This window comes from Silene latifolia, chromosome 11 (genome assembly GCF_048544455.1).
Source record: "Silene latifolia isolate original U9 population chromosome 11, ASM4854445v1, whole genome shotgun sequence".
Taxonomy (NCBI): Eukaryota; Viridiplantae; Streptophyta; class Magnoliopsida; order Caryophyllales; family Caryophyllaceae; genus Silene; species Silene latifolia.
Genome location: NC_133536.1, coordinates 15,356,174 through 15,382,312, shown reverse-complemented (window position 1 = coordinate 15,382,312; position 26,139 = coordinate 15,356,174). Strand labels below are relative to the sequence as shown.

Sequence of the window (26,139 nt, the reverse complement as noted above, 5' to 3'; positions counted from 1 at the left end):
ATAAAATGCCTTGCCAGTTGCCACCAAGTTCCCAAGAGAAGTAGGAAGAACATTAGATGGGGAGATTCATAAGTGTTCTTCCATATATCCCAAAATAGTCATCACTCATTCACACCCAATTTTACCCAAATATTTCCGAACTCCTTATACCCTAACAAATAATTGTACAATTAAATCCCAATTTTTAACGACCGTGACCCGAATGTGGAGCAGTTGGATGGGTGAAGCGGCTTTAAGCCGGACGAAGGAAGAAATTTCATCTTTGCGGAGGCGTTGCAACTGCAAAAAGCGGAGGTCTGTCCGCTAATTTTAATTTTAATTGTCAATGATTTACGTATATTAGTTCAAACCAATTGCTAGTTGATTAATTTGACGCAGCGCGTCGTTACATTATTCAATCAATTAGTCAGTTTAAATTGATTGCTAGTTGATTAATTTTATTGCCAATGATTTATATTAGTTCAATCGACTGTTAGTTGATTAATTTGGCGCGGACCGCGGAGTTACGTTATTCAATCAAGTAGCTATTTTAATTTAGGATTGTGATTTGTTACTACCTTTGGACCATTTGTCATGTTTGTTAATGTAGATAAGAAGTGCACAATAATGGATGTAGATAATCAAATTACCCATTAGAAGTAGTCCTAATATGGAAAGGAAAACGAATGAAGGTGATACCCAAATATGGCATAAGTAAACAAATGACCGGGACGGTAGTAGTTATAACTATGAAGTGTGAGCTTAACTGGTGCTTGTTTCACTTGTAATTTGTACTCCCTCTGTTCTGGTCATTTGTTGTCCTTTTCCATTTTGGGGTGTCTCAGTCATTTGTTGTCCTTTCTATTTTAACAATGAACTTGATGAGTAATTTGATCATTCACATTCAATTTGTTCCACTTGTCATTTGGTTATTGGCCTTTTCCTCATTCCTTGGTCTTTGTGCAAAAACGAAAGGACAACAATTGACCGGGACGGAGAGAGTAATTTGTAAATAGTCAAGTGACTAGTCAACTATGTCGTTGTTCATGACCGATTATCTCCCACACCTCTCACAATAGCCGTCGGATGAACTATGTAGCTAGTGAAAGAAGGGATCAAAAATCCAGAGGAAGACAAAAGATTGTTACTTAAATGCTAACTAAGGTCTCTAGATTACTTAAATTTACGTGATGCTCCTACTCGTGGTATGTGTTCTTCAGGCTACTCTCGGTGACATTGTGTTAAGAAGGATAGAGAGACTGATTGTTAAAGTTAAAGCCAGTGACAACTGACAAGAAGCTGGTTATGGGTAAGCCAGCACACTCAGCTGTCATTGGACTTGGTCTTTGACCACCGCAAAGGACGTGCTATTAAATATTAACAACGGAGATGTGGTCCATCTCCATCCCAATAAATAAATTCCAATGGATGTTGCACTTTCGCAACAGATTCCCGCCACAAAGCCACTCAGGAAGAAATATGGATTCTTTCCCATCGATGGTTGCGACGGAAAAATAGTTTTAAGTGACAGAAGTTTGCCAGAAAAAAAAAATATTCGTTGAAAAATGCATTTTCGCCGCAAATCAGCGTCTTTGCTCGTCCCAATTCAGAGAGATTTGCTTCATGTGGTATGTGTATAAGGTTTGTTCATCCTCTATGTTTGAGTTTTTTACTTTGGCTGATTATAAGGGTATTTGTGCTAATAGACTGGGCCAAAACTAAAGTTTTGTGACACGATTGAGGTTGTCATGGATTATTACGATGTTTACACTTTTACCTTTCTTCTCTCGTACAATATGCTGAAAAAGTGAAATGTTCTTCATGTACGTTTTAACTGTTTAAAAAGACATTGGATACTGAATTACTGATCTATTTAATACTTGACATATGAGTAAGTCTTTTTTTTTTGTTTCTTGGTGAAAGACAAAGTCTTTGATATAATAAAGTCAACTCAATTAGAAAATAATGAAAGTGTAATAAATTAATAAGTTACTCAAAGTCTTATACCAAGTCATTGAATATACATAATCAACTCAATTATTTGCGCTCGTAAACATGTGTTTACTAGTGGAGATCTCCATTATTTGCGCTCGTAATTGCTACTTAATCAATTTCGTACTCAACAGTTTCTGCACTCTACCAATTCACTCTAATCTTTCTTTCATTCCAAAAAACAAAAACTCTTGACAGATCTTTCAAGTCCCACAATCATGGACGTGTCAACAACGTTGTCATTAGTTCAAACTATTCTTGCTGCTATCCAAACTTTGGGTCAGCTGCAAATAGTCTGCTCTGTTTCTAATTGCAAATCCGAGCTTGATGACCTCCAAAACACCGTCCAAACCGTCAGAGCTGTTCTTGAGGATGCTGATGCCAAGCAGGACTTGCTCAGCAGCCAGGACAAGAATTACATCCAAGAGCTCAAAGATGCGGTTTACGATGCGGATGATGTTTTCGATGAGTTCCTAACCCTTGCCAAGCAGAAGCAACTCAGCCGCAACAAGGTGAAATCTTTTTTTTCTCACTTTAAGCTTCTTACTCACAAAATCTCTAGTAAAGTCAAAACAGTTAACGACAAGTTAAACACCATTGCCACTAAGAGTGATAACTTTAGTTTTAAAATTGACTATAAGCCTAAGAAATTAACTGAGGAGACTTCTTCTTGTATGTCTGATACAATCATTGGGAGGGAGGAGGACGTGGAGAAGATTATAGGTGTGTTGTTGGGTTCTAATATTGTAGATCACCCACCTGTTTCTTTACTTGCCATTATGGGAATGGGAGGTTTGGGAAAAACCGCCCTTGCTCAACTTGTGTATAACGATCCTAGGATCAGTGAGGCATTCCACCTAAAGAGGTGGACTTGTATCGCTGATCAGGATGAAAAACAGTTGGACTTGAAAGGGCATTTAGCGAAGGTAGTGAAAGGATTATCGGATAGTGAGAAAATGTCTTTGGAGGACATACATCACGAAGTTAAGGCGCATCTGGGAGGGAAAAAGTATTTGCTTGTGTTAGATGATGTGTGGACTGAACGTTATGATGAATGGCAGAGGTTTGAAGGGTTTTTGAAGGTTGGGGGAAAGGGGAGTTGGATAATTGTAACTACGCGCTCGAAAAAAACTGCACAAATGATTGGAGGTGATCAAGTCTATGAGCTGCAAGGTTTGTCAGAAACAGAGTCATGGAATTTGTTTGAAAGGATGGCATTTCAAACAAAAGAAAGAGACGATGAATTAGTTCAACTTGGCAAAGGGATTGTTAAAAAGTGCACTAATGTTCCACTTGCTATTAGAGTAGTAGGAAGTCTTTTGCGTGCTCAATCCAAGTCTAAGTGGTTATCATTTCACGACAAATGGTTAGAGTGTCTTAATGAAAGTAATGATACCACAACCCGCATATTGAAGTTAAGTTACGATCAACTTAACCCTTCCTTGAAGACTTGTTTTGCGTACTGTGCTATCTTTCCCAAAGATTGTGAGATTAATAAGCAAATGTTGATTAGGCTTTGGATGGCACAGGGTTACATTAACTCAGAGAATATAGGCGAGGAATACTTTCTTATACTTCTTCAAAGGTGTTTTTTCCAAGATATACTCAAGGATAAATTCGGGAGGATTGGTTCTTTTAAGATCCATGATCTCTTGCATGATATTGCTGAAAAAGTAGCTGGCAAAGAGATTTGTAGGTTCAATTATGATACTTCTAATGTGGGTAAAAGTGTTCGCCATTTGTCTTTGGTGAGTGTACCTCATGCACAACAGATCTTCAATAGTCCTCATATTCGTACGTGCCTTCAAATCGAGCTTTCCGGGACGTGTAGAGTGGACCAATTACTAGCAAGTAAAACAATAATGAAATGGACATGCTTAAGGTCATTAGATTTGAGTACTACAGATGCAAAAAGTTTACCAGAATCAATTGGTCAACTTTTACATCTTAGAAGTTTAGATATCTCATTCAGTTATGATCTAAAAGTTCTTCCAAGATCAATAACAAAGCTAGTTAATCTAGAAACTTTAAATTTAAATCATTGCGATAGCTTAAAACAATTGCCAGATGATGTGAGCAAGCTAGTTGATCTAAGAACTTTGGATGTAACTGGATGTAATGCGCTCAGACGTATGCCGGTAAACATAAGTATGTTGACCTGTCTGCACACTTTATGCGAGTTTGTGGTGGGTGTGAGAGGAAATTCAACTTCAAGGCAATGTTTTAATGGCTTGAAAGATTCAAATCCACGGCAATGTTTTAATGGCTTGAAGGATTTACAACACCTGAATAATTTAAAAGGGAGTTTGATGATTCATGTAGGAGTACTTAAAAATGCAAAATTTGTGAAGGAAGAACATGGCGGGGGAGGCTACTTAAAGAGTAAGAAACACCTAGAGACGATTGGTATTGCCTTTAGACGTGGAGAGGAGTATGGAAACAAGGAATCTGAGCAAGCATTACTGGAAGAGATGCTGCCTCATCGTGATGTCAAAAGATTGCAGTTGGAGGGGTATCATGGTGAAACAATATCGAGTTGGCCAGGGAGGGGAGATAACTCGGTACTGTTTGATCTCCCCAATCTTGTCACTTTGGAAATCACCCATTCCGGTGACTTGCTCTATCTGCCTTGGCAGGTTGGGAAGCTGCCCCGCCTTAAAACGCTATATATATCAGGATTGTGGAATATGGAGTATGTGCTGGATGCGAACTCAGAAACACTAGTCTCATGCGAAGGATCATCCTTCTTTCCCAGCCTCGATATCCTCAGTTTTTATAACTTGCATAAGTTAAAAGGGTGGTGGCGGAGTTCAGAATCAGGGTCGAACGTGGTCAATCCTAATGACAGTGGAAGCAGCCGAGAAGCAAATCTAGAGTTGATATCATCTCCTTGTTTTCCTGTACTAAGGAAACTCGATTTAGAAAATTGTGAAAAGATGATGTTTGTTCCATTATGTCCGCAACTCGAAGATCTCACTATATGTGATTCCATACTAGATATGAGGTGCATACTAAATCATCAGCCGCCCTTGTCATATCCCAAATTGAAGAGGCTGAAAATCAACAACTTAGAGTGGCTGAAATCAACGCCAGTTGAGCACTCTCAGTTTCTTGTAGAGATACATATAGATAGCGCGAGGAAAATGGAGAGCTTGGGAGAAGTAAACGAGTATCCAGCCTTTTTATTGTGTTCCGTGCGAACCCTACTCATCAAATATTGCTATAACCTTGTGAGTATAAGAGGATGGTTGGAGCATCTTTCTGCCTTGGAGCGTTTGTCTATAAATTACTGTCCGAATGTGGAGTTGGGTGGGATGTCATGGCATAACCTTGCTGCTACCCTTCATTCCTTGGATTTGTGTGGATTGTATAAGATGGAGGAATTGCCGGAGGGGATACAGTACTGCACTTCCCTCCGATCTCTTACCATTGCGCAGTGTTCCCAATTGAAATACCTGCCGAAGTGGATGCCCAAACTCACCTCTCTCCACAAACTCGAGCTTGAGCGGTGTTCCGAGAGTCTCAGAGAAAGATGCCAACAACCGAATGGCGAGGACTGGCCCCTCATCCAACATATTTCAAAACTTGAAATCAACTCCGTATGATATTGTGGGACTATTATTATAGCATTACTTATCGTGTTTACCATTCTACATTCTACAACAAATTTTTTTTGTGCTGTATTTTAAGTAATTTATTGTACGATTATTTCTGGCCGTAGTAAAATATGATTTTTTTTTTTTTTTTTTTTTAAAATTCGTCTCTCATTGTCACTCTAAAATATAATTTAGTTATTTACTTGCTATTGGGAAAACTAACGGAGTTAGTAGAGTCCCTTAACTGTAATATTTAGAAGTTGAGTTCCTTAACTGGAAAAAAAAAAAAGCAAAGTATAGGTTCTTCCACAATGGTAAGCTAGTTGCTACTAGCTTACCTTTGCCACATCAACTTTTTAAGCCACAACAATTTCAAGCTACAATTTGCTCTAGAGCATCTCCAATGGTTAAGCAAAAGGACTTGCTTGCAAATAAAAAAGTTTTCAAGCTACTTGCTTAACCATTGGAGCACTTTACATGTACTAGCTTAAATTGAGCTAGTAGCTCCATGGAGCTAGTAGCTCAAATGGGCACACAAGAAAAAATCTACCAATTAAAACAACACTTAAATATTTTTAATTTTTATTTTTTAGGTAAAATAAGTAAATGTATTAATTAAAAGAGTGTTGTGGAAGGTAGTTGACATATGGTGCATTTAAGCCACAACTCTAAGCTAGTAGCTTACCATTGTAGTAGTTTGTAGCTTAAAAATATTCTAGCTTGAAAATCTTATGTAGCAAAGGTAAGCTAGTAGCAACTAGCTTACCATTGTGGATGCTCTAGAGCTTAATTGAACCCACTTAACTGAACCCACTTAACACACCCTCTATTTTTACCAGTAGCTTAATTGAACCCACTTAACATACCCTCTATTTTTCTATTGGTTACATTCTTCTTGTAGGACCATTTGAGCTACTAGCTCCATGGAAGCTAGTTTATGTAGAGTGTTCCAATGGTTAAACAAGTAGCTTGAAATCTTTTTTATTTGCAAGCAAGTCCTTTTTGGTAACCATTGGAGATGCTCCTAAATAACATGTTTATTTAGAGTAAATCTATATATAATAATTAAAAGATAAACTAACAATCTATTTTAATGCCACATCAATGTTTTCAAGTATTTACACAACACACCTCCACATCACCACCAAGTCATTTATTAGTAAAAGACAAAAAAATAATTAAAAAAAAAAATACTAAATAACACCTTTCTCTCTTTTAAAAGAATTTCAGCATGCCGTACTATTAATTGTTATTTTAAAAAGAAAAATATTGTCTTTTTAAATTTAAACTAAAATAAACGACTAAAATAACAATTAGACATCAAAGATAATTCTAAATTTTAATTTTAGAATTTTATTGTAAAAAAAAAACACATTACATCACTATAACCTTTTTTGTGTTTGAAAATGTTATCCTCTCTTAATAGCTTAGAACTCGTGTAAAATTGCACGAGTATATAAATTGAATATATAAATAAGTTTTTTATTATTTTTATTGTTACAATATCATATTAATTTAATTGTGCAATCAGTGGCGGATCCAGGAAAAAAACTTTACGGTGTCCTTTTTTCACTATTTTTGTAGATTTTTTTTTGTGCAATTTTTTATAGATTTTTTTTTTCAAGTTTCATTTCACAAAAACAAAATTTTCTTTTGTAAAATAGATTTTTTTTCGAAATTATGGTGTAATGAGTACCCTGAATAGTGAGTACCAGCCCACGAGCTTACTATCGATAAGACGATAACGCTTACGTTAGTGTATTTACGTACTCCCCCATCCATTTTTATTCTTCTCATTTGACTTTTTAGGGTCAATGTTATCAAACTTTGACTTTGAAGAGACGAAAAATAAAAAATATTAAGATATACATAAAACTTAAATATTTAGATTTATTATCAACCAATCTTTCAGAAAATACATTTTTCAACAATAAAATATTATAAATACATGACTAAAATGCGGTCAAAATGTCGCATTAAAGACCGCATAAAGTCAAATGGGATGAATGAGACGATCTCACACCGTAAAACGAGTTATGTATAAAACAATCACAAAAAATTTAGAGAGACGGTCTCTCATTATTGAGAGATCTCTCACATGATGGGGGGGAGGGGAGTTATTTAATTTCTATTTTTCATGGTATTTCTCCCACTAATTTAGCGAGACTGCGGGAGACGGTCTCTGAGGAGACCTACCGATAAACAATTCATTTATTGCTAAGTGAATGAGTTATTTTTTTTATACAAATATACGGTCTTACAAATTATAATATGAGACTATCTCTGTTAAGAGTGTAGAGGGAAAGGTTGATTGTATTACTGTGCCTAACACGGCTTAAATAGAATTACAAACGGAATCGTAATCTCGCAACATAAGGCAAGAATATCGGGATGAATAACAAATATTATATGACTAACAATATTTCCTAATAGTATGGGATATTTCCTAATACCCCTCAAGCTGGAGCGTGAAGGTCGAGAACGTCATATAATATTTCCTAATAGTATGGGATATTTCCTAATAATCTCACACTTTATTATTGATATTTTTAACTTTTTATTACTTGGTATATTTCATCAAAGTACACTAATAGCCATGTACCCCGTAGATCATAAGGTAATTACTAGTCACTTGGTAATATAGTAATCAAATACTATTAGGCTCACCGGTAGTTTTTATAAGTAAAATCTTCTTAAACAAGGACAAGTGGCAATGTTCTTGTTTGACTGGTGTCCCACTACCATTTTTAGGGTGTCCTACTATCCTCTACTCCAATTTGCATAACTTCCTGCAAAAAAATTCCCAAAGTTTGAGGTGTCCTTGGACACCCCATAGCAATACGTGCGTCGGCCACTGTGTGCAATATTAAGTTGTATAATTGTACCGTTAACTTCAACAAATTAGTTACCTATAAAAAGAGCTTAAACGAATAAAATAACATATTTTTTTCATATAACGTATTTCAAATATTATACTCGTATAACTTAGTAAATTAAAAATATCATAATACAAGGATAACATAGAAAGCACCAAGTGTACTCTTCTAAGACCATGTTATCCTATGAAACAAAAAAAGAATATATTGCAATGAAATAACAAAAAAATGCAGAAAAATAAAATAAAAAAATTCACGCTCTGCCACAAATGGTGCTCGTGTTAAATTGACAAGGTTAATGATGAAAATAATAAAAATATGAGAAACATATTAAAAGTTAAGAATATTGGCTAATGATGAATATGAGCAACATATCTATCGTCTATTCAATTAACACGGTAACTTTGTATCACAGTTCTCAATGTCCCAATTAAGTACTTTCATATACTTTCATCCGGTATTACGTATACTTATGCATATAATTTGTTAATTTGTATAAAAAATATAGATATTAAAATGTTATGGTTTTCACCAAACTACATAAATTATAATTCAGGTGATATGTTTTTTGGAGTCTATGTCAGCAACAAAAATGTCAACATGTTTCATACTAACAAGGTTACAATCATGCGTAAATTTAAACAATTAATCTTAAAAACACCCGTAATTTTCACGGGTACAAATGCTAGTGACTAATTAAAAAACAAGGAAATTGTATGTTAGTATTATACCATGAGTTGTTGAGGTTTCCAAATTGTAATCCTGTTTTATTCCTCTAATATTTGTATCTTTGCCTAACTATTTCATCTCCACACAAAATCCAAGTTGGTTTGACCCAGGTAATTAAATCTGCAATTATTAAACAACTAGTCCCACTATAGACGAATATATATGTTTAAAGTGAAAAATGGGTCAAATATATTTAAAGTGGTGATATTTTTGGAACCACCATGCAACTTGTTGCTTGTTTTATGCTTAAAGTGAGTGAATATTTCTGTTAAATCTATAACTATAGACGGATATCTCCCGTCTATAATGAGAATTTGTGTTAAATCCGTTAGAAAAAGTGGAGTCACATATATTACCGTAAATAATATTATAACATTATACAACAATATAAAGGACAAAGAAAATAAATAAATAACAATAATGTAAAATAGAGTAGAGAGAATAAATGTAGCCTGGGTCGAATCGCGTTAGGCGCTTTCCTAAGAGAGATCACGCTTCCACTGCACTGGTTATCAAATAGTGTGTTACTCTCCCAAGATACGACAACCCGGTTGACTATTTCGATAGCAGCAAGAGGAGCCTCGAACCGATGATCACTAGTGTGTTTTTTACGAGATAATCTTTCTTATAAATGATCTTATCTCAAATATCCTATTGAGTATTGAGTGATCCATCGGTTGGCGATCTTACACTCGGAATTGTTTTGGGTGTATAGGATCTACAAGTTATTAGATCCATATTGCTGCATGTTGTCGTGAGAGTATTATTTCTATTGTTTCAAATGTGAATGGTCTGCTTGATCGTGCTCAGGAGCGGGGTTTTGCTGTGTTTCAGACGCAAAGCAATCACACGATGTTTAACCTTGATCTTAGAGCTACACCATTTACTACTAGGTATGTTTCTTCTAATATCCGTCTTGGTGGGCATGGGGGCTCTGTGTCTTCGAATGAAGCTAATTTTGAAGATGAGCAAGTTATTGATTTTGAGCTTGGGACTACTCCGGGGGGGAGGGTTCACCCTGGGATGAGGTTTAGTGTGACCGCACAACCCTTTGCAGGGCCTATTCTGTTTAATGTGGGTGGTGGTGGTTTTGAGTATGCGGACCCACTTGTTGACCCTATGCATGTTACTCCTGCTAATGGGGTTCCTGATCCTGGTGGTTTGCATGAACCGGTTTTCAACATGAGTTTAGATGCTAGTGTGGGTCTGAATGCTGCTGGGGGGTCTAATAATGATGGGCTGGTTAATTTAGATGGTATGCCGGCTTCTATTCCTGTGCCTATGCAGGTGGAGGCAAATGGGGGTGTGCCTGTTACTGGGGTGGGAACTAATGAACCTGGTTTTATGAATGGATATGCTGCTGGTGTTTCTGCTGAGATTGGGGCTGCCGCGGGTTCTGGAGTGGCCACTGGTGGGTGGATTGTGGAACCAGAACCATTGCATAATCTGGGTCATGGGTTCCCTGAGAATGATCCATATGTTGTCTATAGTAATTTCCACACTGTTGGGAGTCATTTTGACCGTGATCTACATATTCAGGAGGCTATTCTCAGTCGTGTGGAGAGTGACTTTAATTGGTCTCGTATTGAAGATGATGACATGGGATATGGGCAGACTTTTGACCCCCCTCCTCAGGGGATGCCTATTGTATACCCTTATAATTTCTATCAGTTCTCTCCTGGGGATGAAAGACCCTCTGATGAGGTGGGGGATCTTTTTGGTAATAATGTTACGATTAATATCGATGATTCGTCAAGCTCTCATTACTCTACTCCTGAATGGCCCCTTCATAGTTCTGATTCTGAGGGAGAGGAGGCACTAATAGAGGCTGATGTGATGGCTAGAACATCTGAAGTGGATACTATGTTATCCCTGAACCTGGGATCGTCTTCTGTAGCTGCTGTGATGGAGAAAACTCAGGCTGCTTCATGTTCTGTTCCTGATAGTAATGCTTCTGTTCAGGAGGCTGGTGTGATGTTACAAGAACCAATGGGATCTGCTTCTACTGCTGTAGATGTGTGTGCCTTGACATGTGTTGCTGCTGTTCCTGCTACTGTTGGTAAGACCCAGAGAGCTCAGTCTGCGGGTGCGTGCATGGATAGTTCAGGTGTGGGTAATTCAGTTTCAGGGGGTGTGTCTGAGTGCAAGTTACCTTTCAAGAAAAGGAAATGCAGGTCTGAAGCTGGTAAGGATGAATTAAAGGGAGCCTTTATCCCTTCTATTGGCCATGCAAAGGCTTATCTCACTCAATTGGCTAAAAAAACTTGTATGGTGGATGTGCGTACTTTGGATCTGGGTAAAGTCTCTACTGGGTCTGGTTTTCATATCAAAATTGCTGAGGATGACGGTATGAGTTCGTGTGATGGTTCTTCTGTTCGTGGGGGAAGGAGTTGCGGAGGTTGGCCTTCATCAACCTCCTTGCTTTCCATGAATGGGCTTCTTTGGAATTGTAGGGGCTTAAATAATGTGCTCTCCCCTATAATTCCGAAATTAAGAGCACTTAATAATAATAATAATTATGACTTTATTTTCCTTAGTGAAACGAAATGTAATGCAAGCTTCGTTAGTCCTATGTTTCGTAGTATGGGTTTTATTGAGTCCGTGGGTGTCAATGCAACGGGTAGTGCTGGTGGTCTTTGGTGTGGCTGGAAGAAGGGTTTGATGATGAGCTGTGTAACTACATGTAATAACTTCATCATCCTTTTGAATGAAATGAATCCTTCTTTGCCTTGGTATCTCGTGTTGTTCTATGGTGAACCTGAGCAATCTCTCCGTATGCAAGTATTTGATCTTTTGGGTTCATGGCTAGTTTCCTTAGAATTTCCGTTTGTTATTGTTGGTGACTTTAATCAAGTTGAATTTACTTGCGATAAGCTTAGTTCGAAGACGGGTAGTATTGCGGGGGCATTGAGTTTCCATAATTGGCGTGTTGAACATGAACTTGTAGATATACCGTTCAAAGGGCCGCGTTTCACGTGGTGCAATAATAGAAAAGGTTTTAAGCGAGTGTATGAAAGAATTGACAAGGCCTATGGTTCTAAAGATTGGTTTCATCTCTTCCCTAGTACTGGTGTTAATCATTTACCAATTCAGATTTCGGATCATGCTCCTATTGAATTATGCTTTAACCTTGTTAAGAACTCGTGTAAGAAGCCGTATAAAATTGAATCTTGGAATTTGGATAGTGAGGAGTGCCTGTCTTTAATTCAGAAAAATTGGAAGTCTGTTTTTATAGGCACTTCTCCATTTAAATTGGTAAGGAAGCTTGCTTTTATTCGGAATTTGCTGCGAAAATGGTCCATTGAGAAACGAAAGGCTTGGAGTAAAGAGTGGGATTGTTTTGATGAACGAATTGTGGATGCTATGAATTGCGCCATTAATACGGGGAATTCGGATCTAGCTGTTCAGATTAATAATGAGGTTACAGAATTTGCTAAAGCATCGGCTTTGTACTGGAAGCAACGTGCAAAGTTAAATTGGGCGGTTGAGGGGGATACTTGTACTAAGTTCTTTTTCAATTGGGTTAAGGGCCGTGCGGGTCGTAATTTTATTCTTGGTATCAAAGACACGCGGGGGACTTGGAGTTATGACCCGGGTTGTATTGGGAATCTCTTTTACAACCACTTTTATGCTATTTATAATCCGGTTATTGATGATACTACTACGACTTCTTCTGGTTCCCATCTAGCTTCGTTGTCCTCGGTTGATTTCCCAAGGTTGGCGAAGTATGACATGCTCTTTTATCAGGTAAGGTCTATTGTTAAGGAGGATGATATGGATTTCTTGACCAAAGCTTTTACTGCTAAAGATGTGAGACGGGCGGTATTCCAACTCGGCGCCTTGAAATCCCCGGGACCTGATGGTTTCCCGGCCTTGTTTTTTCAGAAATGCTGGCATTTTGTGAAACATGATGTCATTGCGGCGGTTTTAAATATTCTCAATGGTGGTGGGATCCTAAAAGTACTCAACAGGACTTTTATTACACTTGTTCCGAAATGTGAGAGTCCCGAAAGGGTGGAGGATTTCAGACCTATTAGTCTCTGTAACGTTATTATGAAGGTGGTCACGCGCTGCATTACGAATAGGATGTCTAGGGTTATGAGTTATCTAGTTGGTGATTACCAAAATGCTTTTGTTGTCGGTCGGCATATTGGGGATAACGTCCTTCTTGCCCACGAAGCAATTCAGAATATTAATAAGCACTCATCTGGGGCCTGTGGGAGATTTGCTTTTAAAGCAGATATGAGTAAGGCATATGATCGTATTCGATGGGATTTTTTACGCCGTACTCTTATTTGTTTTGGGTTTCCTAATGGTTTGATTAATCTTATTATGAGTGTTGTCACAACGGTTTCGTATGAGGTTTTGGTTAATGGTGCCCCTTTGAAGCAATTTCAGCCTAGTTGCGGCTTACGTCAGGGCGATCCGCTATCACCGTATCTTTTTATCTTATGTATGGAAATCCTGTCTCAAAATGTTCTTGCAGCTGAAGCCAATAGGTCTATTTATGGTATTAAGTTATCAAGAAATGCGCCCTCTCTTTCACATTTATTATTTGCGGATGATTCTATTTTCTTTCTTCAAGATAAAGATGAGGCTTACAGTAAGCTTAAACTGATCTTGGCTAATTTTTGTGCTGCTTCGGGTCAGATTATGAATGAGTCTAAATCTGGTATACTATTCAGTCCTAGCACCACAATGCGATCTGTGCGGGAAGGTCTGAGAGTTTTACATATTACTGAGAATAAGGGTATTGGTCGATATTTGGGTATCGATATTGATTTTGGTTCGTCTAAAAAGGAGATTTTCAATGCGCTCATTGAAAAGGTGCGGCGCCGTATTTCGTCTTGGAATGCTATTATTCTCTCTCCTGCGGGAAGGTTGACTTTGATCTCTTCTGTTTTGTCTGCTTTATCGAATTATGTCCTATCGGTATTTAAAATACCGGTAAGTGTGGCCAATAAGATTAACTCCTTATTGTCACATTTTTGGTGGGCTGGAACGAGATTAAAGTCCACGATCCATTGGTGTAGTAAGAATTTTATTAGCCTTCCTAAGTCGGAAGGTGGACTTGGAATTCGAAATCTTCAGTGTATGAACCAGGCTCTGTTAGGTAAGTTAGCTTGGAAAGTCTTGTCTATGAAAGACTCTATGGTTAGTCGAGTTTTTTATGACAAGCTTATTTGCAATAAGGATCTTGTGATGCCTGGGTCTTTAAAGTCTTGCTCGTCCCAATCTTGGGGTTGCAAGAGTTTATCTTTTGGTATGGAGTTGATTTTGGCTCAATTGGGATGGAAGCCTGGTGTCAATTCAATGCTGCGTATATGGAATTGTGGATGGGTTGGTGGTGAGGTACCACCTAAAAGGACGAGTTTGGGCTTTCCGCCGCCAGACTCTATGTCGAATTTTACGGTTAAGGATCTTCATACTCCTTCATTGTGTTGGAATCGTGAGCTTATCTTTGATTTGTTTGAACCTGAGTGGGCTCGTCGGATTTGTGCCATACCTATTTGTAATACCGCTGTCGACGATTGTTTTTTCTGGAAGCTTTCTTCTTCGGGGATCTACACGGTCAAAAGCGGGTACGCGGCCTGTCTTGCTTCTTATCTAAGCGTTCATAGTTCGTCTAAGGATGAGAGTAGAATTGATGCTACTTCTAAGGTTTTTTGTAAAAAAAGGTTATGGCGTTTACCAGGCCCGCCTGTTTGGAAGATTCTTGTTTGGCGAATTTTGACGGATTCACTTTCGGTGGGAGCTGAATTTGTTAAACGGAATCTCATCATTGGGTCGGTGTGTCCTTGGTGTGGGGAGGATGGTATGGTGGAGACTGTAGAGCACCTTTTTAGGGATTGTTTTCTGGTTAAGCGTCTTTGGGCGTGTTCTTCGATTGGTATTTCTACTGAGTTTTCTACGTCGGTTAGGTTACGTGATTGGATTAAAAATTGGATAAATTATTTCTACACAAAGGAGGATTCATCTATTACTGTCATTCGTTTCCTTTCTGTTTTGTGGAGTCTATGGCGCATCAGGAACGACATTGTGTTCTCAGGAAAGTCCTTTTCGCCTGAGCACTTCTTTGCTTTTCTTTCAAACTCTACTAATGTGGCTTTGGAAGCGGAGTCACGGCTTGCTTCTGCAGTCTCGGCTTCGGGGGCTGTCTGTTACGATCCGTTGGACACTTTGAGGAATGATATTAGGAATTATTTTCCGTTCTTTTTGGTGGGAGAAAAAGGAACTTGTGCTCCTTTCCGTGTTAAAGTTGATGCGAGTTGGGTAAGTTCTTTACAGGCTTCTGCAGGTTGGATTGTCTATGCTCCTAATGGGGAATGTTATGGGACTTTTGCCATAAGTTTTGATGCTGAATCCGCGTTACAAGCCGAAGCGATTGGTATTAGGGAAGCTTTGAGATGGGCTGCTAGAAGCAATTTGCTTCACTTGGACGTCTCCTCGGATTGCCTTCAACTTCTTCTTCAACTTGCCCGAGTGGAGTCTCAGCACCACTTGGTTAAGGGGATTCTGTTTGATATTGAGTCAGACCTCTTGTTGTTTCATTGTATTTGCTTTAGTTTCGTTCCGCGTCGTCTTAATAAGGTTGCCCATAACCTAGCTCGGGCTAAATTGGGATTGTAGTTTGTTCTCTTTACAGCTGCAAAAAAAAAAAAAAAAAAAAAGTTATTAGATCCATGCAGATTCAAGGTCTCAGTATATATTTTGACAGTTAAAAGTATTTATTTTGAGATTTTCCCATCTATACCCCGTGATTTTTACTTTTCCCAACTGTACCCTCGCATATCAGAGATTACTAATTGTACCCCTAAACTTACCTAATGATTCCCAACCGTGGCTAATCTCCCATTTTCCGTCAAATGTCGTCGTTAATTGCCAACATGGCACGCTTAATGGGCCAACAAGGCATGACTTGGCTGCCAACATGGCATTACTAAAACCCCTTCTGCCATTCACTAGTCATACCCTTAATTTCATTATATTGACGGTTTTTCTTATTTATCGTCTCACTCACGCTTTATCGACTTTTAATTATTTGTAATGTCCCGCCTTTTTCACACTCACCAACCTCTTCACTCTATCCTATTCCTCAACCCAAACCGCCTCCTACGTTGCTCTGCTGCCCCCACCTCTGTCAGCCTCCGTGGGTCCGTAGGTGGTCGTAGGTGAGGTCCACGGTGGCGGGAGGTAACTGTTGTGGGTGGTTGAAAGATGGGTGCATGAGATGGTTGTTGTTTGTATTGTTTACGGACGGGGGTGGAAGAAGGGTTCGTGGTGGCTGTTGCGGTGGTCCATGATGGCCGTGGATGGTTGGGATGTGATGTTGGAAGTGGAGAGTGGTGAGTGGTGGTGAGTGGTTGTTGCCACGGTGGCCGGAGGTGATAGTAAAAGCTCAGCAAAGACCATCTGAAATTAGCAGATGCTCCTTTAGTTTATTTTTCCATGATTTGGCCTATTTTCACCTCCGCCATTTCTTCTCATAATCCTGTCTTGCTCTTCCGCCTCACTTTCCCGTCTTGCCTGCACATTAAATTAATATAATAATAATACTACTAATATTATACATAAATACAATTAATTATTAATTATAAACTAATACGACTAATTATTTTAAATTAGTAATTAAATGAGCTTATTAGACAACTAAGCACACAAAATGAGTCGGAATAAGGTAATAGGACGGGGCTAAACCGTCCTAAATTAGGACAATATCATTCGCTCACTGTTGCGGCGTCTTTCTCAGATACCCTTGAAACCCTAACCCCCAAATCCATGTTATTTATTGTGTGAAGCTATTGAGGTGCTGGATGCTGCGATTAAGGATTTGGGCTCAATAACGATGTGAAGTCGGGTTTCTGAGTTTGAATAAGACTGAGTTAGAGGGTGGTTTGAAAAGGATTTGGGCGAAATTTTCTGGATTTAATTCGATCGATTTTGATTCGGAATCTGAAAATAATAAGGGTAGTTTGGTCATTGCAAATAATTAAAAGTCGATAAAACGTAAGTGAGACGATAAATTAGAAAAACCGTCGATATAATGCCACGTAAGCAGCCATGTTGGCATAAGGCGTGCCATGGTAGCACTTAACGGCCAAAACAAACGGAGTAGCCAAGTTTAGTCACGTATGGGAGTCATTAATTAAGTTTAAGGGCACAATTAGTAATCTTTGATATGCGAGGGTACAGTTGGGAAAAGTGAAAACCACGGGGGTACAGATGGAAAAAACCCATTTATTTTTAACCGTCAGAGTGTATCTCTAACTTAGCTTGGGTGCACTCGCTATTCCGAATCTCTAAAAATAGTTAAGATTATCAATTATCAATTTGAGACCTTAGCATGACTATAAATAACAAGAGAATAATTTGCCAACCCAAAGTCGTATCTCTACATTTCTGTCTTAAATCCATAGAAATAGTTAAGGTTATTTGATTATCAATTTTTGCTAGCAGAAAATCCTTAAACTTGAAACCTTAGCATACCTGTAAAATAACAAGAGAAGAATTTATTGACCTAAAGTTGCATTTCTACGTTTCCGACTCTGCTCCTCAACCAAGGTATGCTATGAATGACCTAAGGTATAGTATGGCATCAATTTTTTTTTCTTGATTGAAAATTTACAAACTGGAATTATTTTTGTTAAATCTAAAGCTATTATTTGGAATGAAGACGAAATCTAAAATTTCAAAGGTTCTTTGCCCTTGTTTCCTTAGATGAGTTTTTTGGGGCGTTTGGTTTATGTTGGAGTTAGTGCTTTAAAAGGAGCAAATTGTAATTCCCAATTTATTGATGGGATAGTTTTCCAAATTGTTCGTGCATTCTCCATACTTGATTTATGAGATTTTCCACATTGATTGTGTAGTATCTTAAAATTACCATTTTACGATACTAACTTTGTGATTTACAATACCCATTTCACTACTATATAAACCCCACCTCTACCACACAAAAAAAAGAAGACACAACACATTCTCACATCTACTCCTCTCAATCTACTCCTTCCCTAATACTTATCTTTCATAGCTGATTTTGGCAACGTTCTGTTAGTAATTCTCAATCTGAGCCTTTGTCGTACACCTTAGACTCAGAAGTCGTGTAACCCTGGGAAGTTGGTTGCTAAGAGGCCGTGTGTACGAGCGAGGCAAATTCAACTTTAGGGCAGTGATTCTATCACGCCACGACATCTTTCTCTTCAAGTTCTGTAAGTTTATCTGTTCATTATCCGTCTTATAGTCATACCGCCTACAGTCTAAAGTTGAATTTTGTTAAAAAAAAATTCTTGCTCATTAAATTTTTATTTAAGGCGATATGGCTATGTCTATTTCTACTTGTTATATTTAATTTCATGTATCCATAATTATTTTGACAAGTATATTATTTGATTTATACAAAACTAGTGTAGATTCCGCACAAATTTTCTCTTTACTTAATTAAATAAATAAAAATCAACAAACCCTAATTTCATCTTTAACAATTTTTTTTTTCATTGATTAATTAGACTCAACAAATAATATTAATAATTGAGAAACAATTAAATTACTTTATAAGTATCCATATTTTATGTCATTTGAGCAATTAGATTAAATTTAAGAAAATGTTGATTTAAGAGTTCATTTGGTCCGATTTTGGGTAAAAATGGTACAAAATGGAACGCTTATGAAAAAGTGGTGAAAGAGTAAAGTTCGTATATGAAAAAAAATTACGTATTAATAATAAAAAAGATTAGAAATAGTAATATTATTAAGAATAATACTATTAAAATATTAAAATTAATAGTAATAATGTTATTATTATTTTAAATTAATATCAATATTCATATTAATAATAGTATTAGTAATATTAGTAAATATATTAATATCAATATTATTGATTTTAATAATCATAATATTCATTATAATACAATAATGAGGATGATTAATTAGTAATAAAATAATATTAATAATATTGATACAATAATGATAATAATAATAATAATAATAATAATAATAATAAATAAATAAATAAGATTAATTATATTAATAAAAACTATTAATTTTAAGATGAATAGACCTGGAAGGAGCTAAACTGAATTGAATGAAGCTGGGCTGATCTGAACTTGAACTAAACTGAACTGAATTGAGCTGAAGTGAACTGAATAGAGTTAAGCTGAACTGAAGTGAGTTAAAAATGGTTTTAGTCTTGTGTAAAACAATTCTACTTTACTATAGTTCTAAAAGAGATTCAAGCATAAATCGATTAGCGAGTAGAAGTGGTTATTAAAAGCTCCCGTTTATTGTAAAACCGTGTTAGACAACTATTTGTGCAGGATACGGAGTATTTGACACCAGATGTAAATTCACCTTTCTATGTATCCCAGAATAATCCCCCCCATCCACATTTTCCCAAATTTTCCGAAATCTAACCTCCAACTTTAATAATTAATCCAACTACCCTAAGAAGACAATCAAGTATGCTCCAAAATCTGACGGTGGTTTGGAGTTGGACTATGTATGTGGAGCAGTTGGATGGTTGAAGCTTCGTTTAATGGTATTCTTATTCCTATGTTATACAATAAGTCTCCTCTGTGACCTTCTTTTCAAAAAAAGACGAAATTGTTCGTCTTCATTGGGAATTTGTGTTATATTAATCCTAACCGATTGGTAGTTGATTAATTTGACGCGGAGTTACCTTATTCCACCGAGTTGCTACTTTAATATTGTGATATGTCACTATTTTGGTATTTTATACTCCTTACTTGTTTTAATTATTATTAAACCGAGTGCTAGTTGATTAATTTGGTCCGATGTTACGTATTCAATATTTGAGGTTGTTTACTGTATTGTTTGTCAGTTTATGGAGATGATGTGCTCTAAACGCGTGTTTACACAATTAATTGTGCTCGCTAATTACTTTATTAGCCACTAGCTTGTTGCTGCATTACCTATTCACTTTAATCTTGCATTTACAAACATCAAAAACCAGAAAAACTCTTGACAAATCATGGATCTGTCAACAGCCTTGTCTATAGTTCAAACTATACTTGCTGCTATCCAAACTTTGGGTCAGTTACAATCACTGTGTTCCATTTCTAATTGCAAATCCGAGCTTGATGACCTCCAAAACACTGTCGAATATGTCAGAGCTGTTCTTATGGACGCTGATGCCAAACAGGACTCTCTCAACTTCCAGGAGCAGAATTACATCAAAGAGCTCAAAGATGCTGTTTACGAGGCCGATGATGTGTTAGATGAGTTCCTCACCCTTGCTAAGCAGAACCAACTCAAAAGTAACAAGGTGAAACCCTTTTTTTCTCGGTTTAAGCTTCTTACTCACAAACTCTCTAGTAAAGTCAAAATGGTTAACGACAAGTTAAACAAAATTGCCACTAAGAGTAATAAATTTAGTTTTAAGGTTGACTATAAGCCTATCAAATTTACAAAGGAGGAGTCGTCTTCGTTTTTGTATGATAAAATCATCGGGAGGGAGGAAGATGTAGAGAAGATTGTAGGTATGATGTTGGGTTCTGATAGTGTTAATCAGCCAAGTGTTTCTTTGCTTGCCATTATGGGGATGGGAGGTTTGGGAAAAACCGCGCTTGCAAAGCTTGTGTTTAACGATCCTAGGATCAGTGAGGCATTCCAGCTGAAAAGGTGGACTTGCATTGCTGATCAAGATCAACAACAGTGGGACTTGAGAGGGTTTTTAGGGAAGGTGGTCAAAGGGTCATCCATTGATGATAAAACGTCTTTGGAGGAGATTCATCATGAAGTTAAGAGGCAACTGGGAGGCCAAAAATACATGCTCGTGTTAGATGATGTGTGGACTGAAAATTATGATGATTGGCAAAAGTTTGAAGGGTTTTTGAAGGTAGGGGGAAGGGGAAGTTGGATAATTGTAACTACACGCTCCAAAAAAACTGCCCAAATGATTGCAGGTGACCAAGTTCATGACTTGCAAGGTTTGTCAGAACCGGAGTCATGGCATTTGTTTGAAAAAATGGCATTTCAAGTAGAAGAAAGAGATGATGAATTGGTTAAACTTGGCAAAGAGATTCTTAAAAAGTGCACCAATGTTCCCCTTGCTATTAGAGTGGCAGGAAGTCTTTTGCGTGGTCAATCCAAGTTTAAGTGGCTATCATTTCACGACCAAGGGTTAGATTGTCTTGGTGAGAGCAATGATGCCACGACCTGCATATTGAAGTTAAGTTATGATCAACTTAACGCTTCTCTGAAGGCTTGTTTTGCATATTGTGCTATCTTTCCCAAGGATTGGAAGATTAATAAGCAACTGTTGATTCAACTTTGGATGGCACAAGGTTACATTAACTCGCAGAATTTGGGCGAGGAATACTTTCTTATATTGCTTCAGAGGTGTTTTTTCCAAGATATAATCGAGGATGAATTCGGGGGGATTGACTCGTTTAAGATACATGATCTCTTGCATGATATTGCTGAAAAAGTAGCCGGTGAAGAGATTTGTAGGTTCAATTTTGACACTTCTAATGTAGGTAAAAGGGTTCGCCACTTATCTTTTGAGAGTAGCCCTCATGCACAGCATATCCTCGATATTACTCATATTCGTACGTGCCTTCAAATTAAGTTTTATTTCAGGGAATGTTTAGTGGAGCAATTATTAGCAAGTAAATCAATAATGAAATGGACATGCTTAAGGTCATTAGATTTGAGTGATACAGAGGCAAAAAGTTTACCAGAATCAATTGGTCAACTGTTACATCTGCGAAGTTTAGACCTTTCATCTAATAGCAATCTAGAAGTTCTTCCCAAATCGATAACAAAGCTGGTTAATCTACAGGCTTTACTATTACGTTCTTGCACCAAGTTAAAACAATTGCCAAATGATGTGAGCAAGCTAGTTGATCTAAGCACCTTAAATTTAGCTGAGTGTGATGCGCTGAATAGTATGCCGGCAGGCATAAGTATGTTAACCTGTCTCCACACTCTATGCCAATTTGTGGTGGGTGCGCGAGCAAAATCAAGTTCAAATCAATGTTTTAATGCATTGGGAGAGCTAAAAGACCTGAACAAATTGAAAGGGGATTTGAAGATTGAAATAGCAGTACATAAAAATGCAAAATTTGTGAAGGAAGAACAAGGCGGGGGAGGTTATTTAAGGAGTAAGGAACACCTAGAGACGATTGTCGTTAACTTTAGAAGCGGGGAGGAGTATGGAAGCAAGGAGTCTGAGCAAGCACTGCTGGAAGAAATGCAGCCTCATCGTGATATCAAAGCATTGGAGTTGGAGGGGTATCATGGTGAGACAATACCTAGATGGCGAGGGAGGGGGGATAACTCTGCATTGTTTGATCTCCCCAATCTTGTCACATTGAAGATCCAAGATTGCAGTGAGCTGCTCTATCTGCCTTGGCAGATTGTGAAGCTTCCCCACCTTAAAACGTTTTATATTTCAGGATTGTTGAATATGGAATATGTGGCGGACTCAGAAACACTTGTCCCCGGTGAAGGATCATCCTTCTTTCCAAGCCTTGAGAACCTCAGTATTCATAAGTTGCCTAAGTTAAAAGGGTGGTGTCGGAGATCAGAATCAAGGTCGCATGTAATCAACCCTAATGACGGTGGGAGCAGCCGAGAAGCAGATGTAGAGTGGGTATCATCTCCTAGTTTTCCTGTACTAAAGAATCTGAGTATACAATATTGCAAAGAGATGACGGTGGTTCCTTTATGTCCGCAACTCGAAGATCTTGTATTATATACATCCTGGAGAGATATGAGTTGCACACCTCCTCATCAGCTGCCGGCGTCATCACCCTCATATTCGAAATTGAAGAAGCTGGAAATCAATAACTTGGAGTGGCTGAAATCAATGCCAATTGATGACTCTGTATTTCTTGTAGAGATATTGATAAAGAACGACGAGAGAATGGAGAGCTTGGGAGAAGTAAAGGAGTTGCTTCAGGGCGGTTTGTTGTCTTCCCTCCGAAGACTAAGCATCGAAAATTGCCCAAAACTTAAGAGCGTGGGAGGATGGTTGGAGCATCTTTCAGCCTTGGAGTATTTGCATATACAAGCCTGTCCAAAAGTGGAGTTGGGTGGGATGTCGTGGCATAACCTTGCTGATACCCTTCAAGACTTGTATTTATGGGGATTTAATGAGATGGAGGAATTGCCAGAGGGGATGCAGTACTGCACTTCCCTCAAATATCTTTCCATTTGGAGATGTCCCAAACTGAAATACGTGCCAAAGTGGATGCCCAAACTCACCTCTCTCCCGATACTCTTAATTTTGGCATGCTCCAAGAGCCTCGTTGAAAGATGCCAAGAACCGAATGGGGAGGACTGGCCCCTCATCCGACACATCTCAGTAATTAGAGTGTGGTGGTAGAGAATGGTCTTGCCAGAATGGAATATTACAGAGTATACTTATATGGCATGGTATTGTAGAAATATTATTATATTATGAGATTATAGGAAATAATACTGATAGTACTAGTTTACTAGTTATCCTGTTTACCATTCTGCATAATATATACAGTGTAGCTTATTAAGGATATCAGTATATTACTCCTACTCGGCTACTATGCAGCAGCCGTGTGCATCAGTTTAGGAATCTAGGAATTCTATCTTTGCTAGTTGTTATAATTGTGTTAGTTGTTGTATTCTAGTTCGGTTATAGCTACAACGCTTCTGGTATAAATACCCAATCTTATTATCAATAAAACGCATCCACAATTTATCTCGTCTATCTTCTTACATAGCTAACATTCTTATTCTTCGGATTCGATCTTTAATTTCAAATCTATAGGTATTGAGCTGGCAATACTGATCATGGCACTCCCCTTTTTTGAAGATCGTAAGCGCTTTGTCAGGTATTTTTTAAGTGGGATATTTGACAGTTTTTTTTGTAGCTTTATTAGCTTCATTGCTGGAGGTTGAACTACGAAGATTCCGATTTTATGTTACTATTTACTCAGTTGTAAGTATCAGATGCGAGATGAGGCAAGTGTCTGATACAGCCATTTGATGAAAGAGCTTGTGTTTATTTGAACTGTCTTAAACTTACTCGTACAACATGACAGTATAGCTAGTGGCGTACAACATAGACAGTATTCATTAATTAAAAGACAAGCTATGGAGAAAATAAAAACAACTCGAATGAACTCGAAATTTTTAGAAATGACCTGCAACTTACTTTCTTTATAAATATTTAATTTCATGTTTTGCTGATTTTTTAGTCCAAATATCTTTCATAAATACTTGAAAGAGACCGTTCACTCACTGTGTTATCGCCGAAACCATTTTTCTAGTGAGCTTTCAAATTTTTGTGAGACCGTACTCTCAAAACATTTACTTATACTTTTGTGTTTTATTGAGTACTTTGTGAAAATGTCAAGTAAAAATAATTGGGGGTGAAAAGTTATTATTTGCATCTCACACACATTTGTATAGTTGAGATATATCTGTGGTCTTATTGTTTTTATATGTCTAATTTACATGTGGAAGTGGGGTTAGAAATAAACACGTTAGTATGTGTGAGTTGTAGTAGTGTCACTTGCATAACAATTAAGCAACTGTGACTTTGTTCTTTTGGATTAAAACGGATTTGATTTGAACTGAACTGAACTTATAGGAACTGAACTGAACTTAACTTAACTTAACTTATAGGATATGAACTGAACTTATAGGATAGGAACTGAACTGAACTTATAGGATATGAACTGAACTGAACTTATTGGATCTGAACTCAACTTATAGGATCTGAACTGAACTGAACTTATAGGATCTGAACTGGACTTGTAAGATCTGAACTTAACTTACACGATCCGAATTTAAATTAACTTAAATTAATTTAACTTAATTATTATTATTATTATTATTATTATTATTATTATTGTTGTTGTTCTTGTTGTTCTTGTTCTTGTTGTTATTTTTATTCTTATTTTTATTATTTTGTTATAAAATCGCAACTTTATTATTATTATTATTATTATTATTATTATTATTATTATAAAAATAAACGCAAACTTTTATTGAGATTAAACAAATTTGTTTACAAGAAATTAGGGGGCAGCCAAGAGGGAACATTGATAAAAAAAATAAAGTCTAAAACACAAGGTAAGATAATAACATTTTTCCGCTTTATATACATTGGTTTGTTCATACATTATATTACGGTTACATTACGATAAAAAATAATGAGACCAGTGATAATTTTGTTTTAAAAATAATAATGTATATATGTATCGAATAATTAATAATGTCAAATGTTTTTGTGTCAGTTTTTAAAAATAATACTCTGTATATAACTTTTCTAAAACTGAATTTATAGGATCTGAACTTATAGAATCTGAACTGAACTAAACTGAACTGAACTGAACTTATAGGATCTAAACTGAACTGAACTTATAAGATCTGAACTGAACTTATAGGATCTGAACTGAACTTATAGGATCTAAAGTGAACTTAAATTAAGTGACTTTAAATCCAAAAAAAATACGGCCTGTGTCGTCATTGCAAGTTTGTCTAGCATGAACTAGGCCCTTTTCATTGTTATTGGTTTTGTCTAATCTATAGTTTTATTAATTGCGTGCTTTAGTAGGTTGCAGTAATGATCCAACAGGTGAACATGAAGTTGTTGGTAACATTACTCAAGACAGTGCAATTACTAATGCAGTTTAGGTTGCAGATATAGTAGAAGCATGAATGTGTCAGGGAAGATAAATCCGTAACAAGCAAGTTTTTGAAGACAGCCAGATGTATGCATTCAGACATAGTAGAAGCAAACAAGTTTTTGCAGTAAACAGAACAGTCAACATTTTGATGAGAACTAGATGAATGCAGTAAAAACATAGAAGGCACACATGCAATTTATGTACTCTTTTGAACTTTGCACAAGTTTTTATTGTCTTTTGGGCAATTAATGTAAACTGAACTAGTTAAATGGCAATTGTGCTATTGTAGTAAGACTTCAACCAAATTGAGTTTCAAGTTAAGATAACCAACATCAC

The 26,139-nt window shown here is 37.1% G+C and overlaps 1 protein-coding gene across 7 annotated transcripts; it reads left to right on the top strand.

Moving 5' to 3' along the window:
- On the top strand, positions 1-26,139 carry LOC141611165 (putative disease resistance protein RGA1). Of its 7 annotated transcripts, none has more exons than XR_012528537.1 (4): positions 1-294; positions 20,328-20,450; positions 23,937-24,000; positions 25,818-26,139. XR_012528537.1 is itself a non-coding variant. In XM_074429620.1 (4 exons), exons 3-4 carry the CDS (start codon positions 2,190-2,192, stop codon positions 23,514-23,516), a joined length of 3,483 nt encoding a protein of 1,160 aa, XP_074285721.1. In that variant the 5' UTR covers positions 1-294; positions 1,200-1,607; positions 2,170-2,189; the 3' UTR covers positions 23,517-23,907. The 7 variants fall into 7 exon arrangements, 6 of the variants coding, with proteins under 6 accessions (XP_074285721.1, XP_074285720.1, XP_074285722.1 ...); XM_074429620.1 differs by lacking the exons at positions 23,937-24,000; positions 25,818-26,139 and adding exons at positions 1,200-1,607; positions 2,170-2,483 and having other exon boundaries at positions 20,328-23,907; XM_074429619.1 differs by lacking the exons at positions 23,937-24,000; positions 25,818-26,139 and adding exons at positions 1,200-1,620; positions 2,170-2,483 and having other exon boundaries at positions 20,328-23,907.